Source organism: Babylonia areolata, chromosome 30 (genome assembly GCF_041734735.1).
Source record: "Babylonia areolata isolate BAREFJ2019XMU chromosome 30, ASM4173473v1, whole genome shotgun sequence".
NCBI classification, from domain to species: Eukaryota; Metazoa; Mollusca; class Gastropoda; order Neogastropoda; family Buccinidae; genus Babylonia; species Babylonia areolata.
The window spans coordinates 9,829,286-9,836,785 of record NC_134905.1 but is presented as its reverse complement, the minus strand read 5'-3'; the positions used below and the strand labels follow the sequence as shown (position 1 = coordinate 9,836,785).

Sequence of the window (7,500 nt, the reverse complement as noted above, 5' to 3'; positions counted from 1 at the left end):
TGGGATTGGATGGATGTGGTATGGTGTAGTAATGGGACTGAATGGATGTGGTATGGTGTAGTAATGGGATTGGATGGATGTGGTATGGTATAGTAATGGGATTGAATGGATGTGGTATGGTGTAGTAATAAGATTGGATGGATGTGGTATGGTGTAGCAATGGATGGATGGATGTGATATGGTGTAGTAATGGGATTGGATGGATGTGGTATGGTGTAGCAATGGATTGGATGTATGTGGTATGGTGTATCAATGGGATTGGATGGATGTGGTCTGGTGTAGTAATAAGATTGGATGGATGTGGTATGGTGTAGCAGTGGGATTGGATGGATGTGGTATGGTGTAGTAATGGGATTGGATGTATGTGGTATGGTGTAGCAATGGGATTGGATGGATGTGGTATGGTGTAGATGGGATTGGATGGATGTGGTATGGTGTAGTAATGGGACTGAATGGATGTGGTATGGTGTATCAATGGGATTGGATGGATGTGGTATGGTATAGTAATGGGATTGAATGGATGTGGTATGGTGTAGTAATAAGATTGGATGGATGTGGTATGGTGTAGTAATAAGATTGGATGGATGTGGTATGGTGTAGTAATGGGATTGGATGGATGTGGTATGGTGTAGCAATGGGATTGGATGGATGTGGTATGGTGTAGCAATGGGACTGGATGGATGTGATATGGTGTAGTAATGGGATTGGATGTATGTGGTATGGTGTATCAATGGGATTGGATGGATGTGGTCTGGTGTAGTAATAAGATTGGATGGATGTGGTATGGTGTAGTAATAAGATTGGATGGATGTGGTATGGTGTAGCAGTGGGATTGGATGGATGTGGTATGGTGTAGTAATGGGATTGGATGGATGTGGTATGGTGTAGCAATGGGATTGGATGGATATGGCATGGTATAGTAAGCGATTAGACGGATGTGTTACAGAATGGAATGCACTTTGGAATGATGTGTATCAGTCCGATCTGGTAAGGCTGGGTATGGATAGGATGTCTAGGATGTGGTGTATGTTGATAAATGGTATGGTATGTTATGTTATAGCATGTTATGGTGTGGTGTGTTATGGCATGGTATGGTGTGGTGTGGTGTGGTGTGGTATGGTCTGGTGTGGTGTGGTATGGTATGGTATGGCATGGTATGGTGTAATGTGGTGTGGTATGGTGTGGTGTGGTATGGTATGGTGTAGTGTGGTATGGTGTGGTATGGCATGGTGTGGTGTGGTATGGTGTGGTGTGGTATGGCATGGTGTGGTGTGGTATGGTGTGGTGTAGTATGGTGTGGTGCGGTGTGGTATGGTATGGTGCAGTGTGGTGTGGTGGTATGGTATGGTGTGGTGTGGTATGGTGTGGTATTGTGTTGTGTTATGTTATGGTGTGGTGTGGTATGGAATGGTCTGGTATTGTGTAGTGTGGTGAGGTGTGGTGTGGTATGGTATGGTGTGGTGTGGTGTGGTATGGTATGGTGTGGTATTGTGTTGTGTGGTATGGTATGGTGTGGTATGGTGTGTTATGGTATGGTGTGGTGTTGTGTTGTGTGGTATGGTATGGTGTGGTGTGGTGTGGTATGGTGTGGTGTGGTGAGGTGTGGTGTGGTGAGGTGTGGTGTGGTATGGTGTGGTACGGTACGGTATGGTATGGTATGGTATGACATGGTGTGGTGTGGTATGGTGTGGTGTGGTATGGTGTATCATGGTGTGGTGTATCATGTAGTATGGTATCATGTGGTGTGGTATCATGTGGTATGGTATGTGGCATTGGCCTAGGTATGGTATCATGTGGTATCGGACTAGGTATGGTATCATGTGGTATGGTATGTGGCATTGGCCTAGGTATGGTATCATGTGGTATCGGACTAGGTATGGTATCATGTGGTATGGTATGTGGCATTGGCCTAGGTATGGTATCATGTGGTATCGGACTAGGTATGGTATCATGTGGTATGGTATGTGGCATTGGCCTAGGTATGGTATCATGTGGTATCGGACTATGGTAAGGTATCATGTGGTATCGGAGTTGGTATGGTATCATGTGGTATGGTATCATGTGACATGTGGTCTGGTATCATGTGGTATCGGACTAGGTATGGTATCATGTGGTATGGTATCATGTGGCATTGGACTAGGTATGGTATCATGTGGTATGGTATCATGTGGTATCGGACTAGGTATGGTATCATGTGGCATGTGGTCTGGTATCATGTGGTATCGGACTAGGTATGGTATCATGTGGTATGGTATCATGTGGCATTGGACTAGGTATGGTATCATGTGGTATCGGACTAGGTATGGTATCATGTGGCATTGGACTAGGTATGGTATCATGTGGTATCGGACTAGGTATGGTATCATGTGGTATCGGAGTTGGTATGGTATCATCTGGTATCATGTGGTATCGGACTAGGTATGGTATCATGTGGTATCGGAGTTGGTATGGTATCATCTGGTATCGGACTATGGTATGGTAGAGCATAGTACAGTGCAGTGTGTACAATACAGTGTGGTACGGTATGGATTTTCCGAGGTACCGAAGGGTACTGTAAATTAATTACAGTGTGGTGTAGTATGGTATAACGTGGTACGTTAATGGAACAGGGTGTTTTATCACGGTATTGACCAGTATGATGTGCTATGTTTTTGTACAGAATTGGGTATTGTGTGGTAATATTTCTTACAATCTGCACAGATGTACGTACCCGAATCTTTCAAAGATGTCGAGGGCCGGGAAAGAGAAGACCCACACGTAGAGAACCTGCAGACCCAGGGTGGCCAGCACCCACACAGAGCCCAGGGCCAGGAACAGCCTGCACCACAATGCTGTCTGTTTGTATTGTGTATAGGTCACACTACACTACACTACACTACACACTACACTACACTAGTCTTAAACACTTGAACATTGGCTACAACCTCCCCCATAAAAAACGATCTTGTCGGGGGGGAGTACGGAAAAGGAAAATAATATGTGTTGCTCAAAGTGGAACCAACATTTCAAATCCCGAACCACACATGATTCATAAAGTGAGAGTAAACTCTTTTAATCTTATTCATATAATCCCCGTGAAGAATCTTCAGTCAACTGATTTACCCTCTCACTCGTCATATCTAAAACTGATGTATGTGAACGTTCAGTCATGCAGACAGAAGGCCGCTTTTATTCACGATGTGATTGTTGACCATGCTTTTGACATCGCCATACTGAGACCTGGTTGTATGACCTGGTTGTATGAGCAGGTCAGGTCATTAGATCTGCTACTGGTAACCTGTAATCCAGTACAACCTGTTCAGGGTCGGGTTGCCGACGACTAAACCGGCACTCCCACCGCTCCCTTCTGGGACTGGTGAGGTGGGTGGCTAGACACCCTTATGGAGATCCATAAAAGGGCGTCGGCTCAGGAGAGCCACCGACGGCCATCTAGCTCCACTGTGCTGTGTGCATGCCACACGCAGTTGGCCCCCGGGGTGTGTCTACCCATGTATGCGAAGTCTGGATCCGGCAGAATCTGCGGAAGAAACCTATCGGTTCAACGGAGAGGAAGGCGGTTACAGCAACGCACTGTGGAGTGCAGAGAGCAAGATGAGACACCGAAAGGATATCTTGGTCATCCACTGCATCCGTGCTCATCCTCCAGTTGTCTCGACTTAGTCTTGCCACTGGAAATTGGTGGACCCGGACGAGAGAGTGAGGTCGACGTTGCGCAACTCCTCTTCACTTTAAACAAACTCATCGCGCAAGTCATCAGTCATCCAAAATGACCTTTCATCCTTCATCATTTCATCACCCCCAAGTCCTGTGGCGACAGGCAAGCGACGAAACGACAGGTGTGGGTACACTGGCAGTCGCAGCCGCAGACCTGCACGCAGGCGGCTCAGGCCATAGGGTCGTTCTTCGTCGACAGGAGCAGCGATGGAGCTCGGCAGCCGTCTGAGCGTCTGAGCAGCCCTCTTTAGGAATGCACTGCTCACCTCCCTGGCATGAGGAAGGGGCTAGAAAAGGTGCCCTAAAAATTGCCTGCTCCATATCACCCTGGCCAGCATACCGCGGCTGGCGGGGACCCTACATCAGCGGTCGAAACAAAGAGAAAGAAAAAAAAACAAACAAGGATCGTTCCTCTCACCATTGGTGCTTGGAACATAAGGACTCTCCTGGACAGAGATAACGTGGACAGACCCCAAAGGAGAACAGCACTAGTTGCATCCGAACTCGCCAGATACAACATCGACATCGCAGCCGTGAGTGAGACTCGGCTTGCAGGCGAAGGCGAGCTCTGTGAACGGGGATCTGGTTACACCTTCTTCTGGAGTGGACGAGGAAGCAAAGAGCGACGTGAGGCTGGCGTTGGTTTTGCAGTAAAAACAGCACTTGTCGGCAAGCTAGCTGGAATCCCAAAGGGAGTCAACGATAGGCTTATGACCATGAAACTCCCACTGGCATCTGGCCAGAAGCACCTCACCATTGTCAGTGCCTACGCCCCAACCATGACCAACCCGGATGAAGTGAAGGCGAAGTTCTACGAGGACCTTCACTCTGTCATTGCTGTCATCCCTAAAGCAGACAAGCTCATCATTCTTGGGGACTTCAATGCTAGAGTTGGCTCTGACTACATCTCCTGGGATGGAGTGATTGGAAAGCACGGTGTGGGCCACTGCAACCCAAATGGATTGCTTTTGCTTCAGACCTGTGCAGAGCACGAACTGCTGATAACCAACACAGTTTTCTGCCTCCCTACCCGTAACAGGACGTCATGGATGCACCCTCGCTCAAAGCATTGGCATCTCATCGATTATGTCATCGTCAGGAAAAGGGATAGGCAAGATGTACGTGTAACAAAGACCATGTGCGGCGCCGAGTGTTGGACAGACCATCGCCTTGTAGTCTCGAAGCTGAATATCCGAATCCAACCCAAGAGACGCCCCCAAGGCCAGAAGGCTCCAAAACGGCTCAACATCGCTAAGCTGAAAAGCATCACCATCAAACAGTCCTTTGTGGAGCTGCTGGAAGATCGTCTGGAATCCGCCTCTCTGGACAACCAGAATGTGGAGTCTGACTGGAGGACCCTGCGTGAGCTGATCTATAGTACAGCTTCAGAGACCCTGGGACCCATGACCAGAAAGCACAAAGACTGGTTTGATGAAAACTGTGATGAAATCAAGCAGCTTCTGGATGAGAAACGCTGTCTGCATCAAGCCCACCTGAGCAACCCAAAGTCCACATCAAAAAAGGATGCATACAATGCCATCCGCAGGACTGTTCAGCAAAAGTTACGCCAGATGCAGGATAAGTGGCTGAGTGACAAAGCTGATGAGATCCAGGGATATGCTGACAGGCACGATATGAAGAGGTTCTATGATGCCTTAAAAGAAGTCTACGGCCCCACATCCTCAGGATCATCCCCCCTCCTCAGTACAGATGGGAATACCTTGATCACCGAGAAGGAGAACATTCTCGAACGATGGGCTGAGCACTTCAACAGTGTCTTAAATCGCCCTTCCTCCATAAATGATGAAGCCATAGACCGTCTCCCACAAGTCCCCACCAACGAAGCACTGGACGATCCGCCAACACTTCTTGAGACCCAGAAAGCAATCCGTCTGCTATCCAGTGGCAAAGCACCTGGCTCAGACTCCATACCAGCAGAGGTCTACAAGGATGGAGGCACTGTGCTGACTGAGAAGCTTCATCAGCTGTACTCACTCATGTGGAAAGAAGAGACGATCCCCCAGGATTTCAAAGATGCATCTATCATTCACTTGTACAAGCGAAAGGGGAACCGGCAAGCCTGTGATAACCATCGGGGCATTTCCTTGCTCTCCATTGCAGGCAAGATACTTGCCAGGATCCTACTTAACCGCCTCACAGCACACCTTGACCAAGGTCATTTGCCTGAGAGCCAATGTGGATTCCAGAAAGAGCGCGGAACCACTGACATGGTGTTTGCTGCAAGGCAGCTGCAAGAGAAATGTCAGGAGCAAAATGCTGATCTGTTCTCCACCTATGTCGACCTCACTAAGGCCTTCGACACCGTGAGTAGAGAGGGACTGTGGAAGATCATGGCCAAGTACGGATGCCCTCGGAAATTTATTTCCTTGGTCAGCCAATTCCATGAAGGCATGCAGGCTCGAGTCCAGGACAATGGTGAAACATCTGCTCCTTTTGCTGTCACAAATGGTGTCAAGCAAGGCTGCGTCCTGGCTCCAACGCTGTTCAGCCTCGTGTTCTCTGCAATGCTTACTGATGCCTTCAGAGATGGCGATGTTGGAATCGGCCTAAAGTACCGAACAGATGGCAAGCTGTTTAACCTCAGAAGGCTTCAAGCAAAAACGAAGGTCATGACAGACATCACCAGAGACTTTTTGTTTGCTGATGATTGTGCCCTCAACGCTGGATCTGAAGCTGACATGCAACTCAGCGTCGACAAGTTTGCCACTGGCGAGCTGCAACAAGGGAAGAGATCACACGGAGGTCAGAAGAAGCGCTTCAGAGATACTCTGAAAGTCTCTCTGAAAGCGTTTGATATCAACCCTGACTCCTGGGAGGAATCTGCAGTGGACCGTGACAAATGGCGCGCTGCTGTGCACAAAGGCGCCAGGTTGTGCGAGGCCAACAGGACTGCTGCAGCTGTTGAGAAGAGGCAGGCCAGAAAGTCACGGGCAAACAAGCTCCCTGACAATGACATGCCTGTCTTTGTCTGCCCCAACTGTCAGCGAACATTTCGTGCGCAGATTGGACTATTCAGCCATCTGCGCACTCACAGATAGATTCATGAGCATCCTTCCCCCCACCCCACCACCACCCTCCCCCCATCCCCCATCTGGATGACAACGATGGTCATCATCGATCTCGATGGACACACCACCACCAGCGCAGCTTACGCCGCAAGGGTACAAACTGAAATCATTCCCTAGACAAGTTAGGAGGGAGGTGGTATTGCAACCATTACGAGAAGCTATATTCATGAAATCTGCACATTCAAACCCCTCGATTATACATCATTTGAGGGTGTAGCATTAAGGGTTGAGTGCAATAGTTCTGTGTGCCATATTATTTGCGTTTATAGACCCCCACCAAGACGACACAATAAATGAAACACCCAGACTTTTATTACTGAGTTTTCTAATCTCCTGGTTAATACAACCTAGAAGCAGGAGACTTAGTTTTAACTGGCGATTTTAACCTTCATTATGAACAAACCAGCAGTTCAGATATACTACGGTTGCGTACTCTACTTCACGACCAGGGTTAAAACTTAAAACAGCTAATATGTGAACCAACCCACAAACATGATCACACTCTCGACTGGCTTGTGGTTCGAGAGAACATTCACACCCTCCCAGTTTAAGGTCATGGACTTGGCTCTTGCTGATCACATGGCAATTCTTTATGACATCCCTTTTAGGAGACTGAAGCGACCAAAACGTTTTGTTACATCACGGAACACAAAGATGATTAACCTTGAGGTTTTCCAGGCTGACATCAAAACCTTCA

General features: G+C 48.1%; 1 protein-coding gene across 3 annotated transcripts in view; it reads right to left on the bottom strand.

Moving 5' to 3' along the window:
- Positions 1-7,500, bottom strand: part of LOC143275355 (uncharacterized) — a 57,329-nt gene that overhangs the window by 12,858 nt on the left and 36,971 nt on the right. For all 3 annotated transcript variants that reach the window (XM_076579409.1, XM_076579408.1, XM_076579410.1), the window contains one exon: positions 2,711-2,818. In XM_076579409.1, coding sequence (XP_076435524.1) covers positions 2,711-2,818 — 108 coding nt within the window. The remainder of the gene's footprint in view (positions 1-2,710; positions 2,819-7,500) is intronic.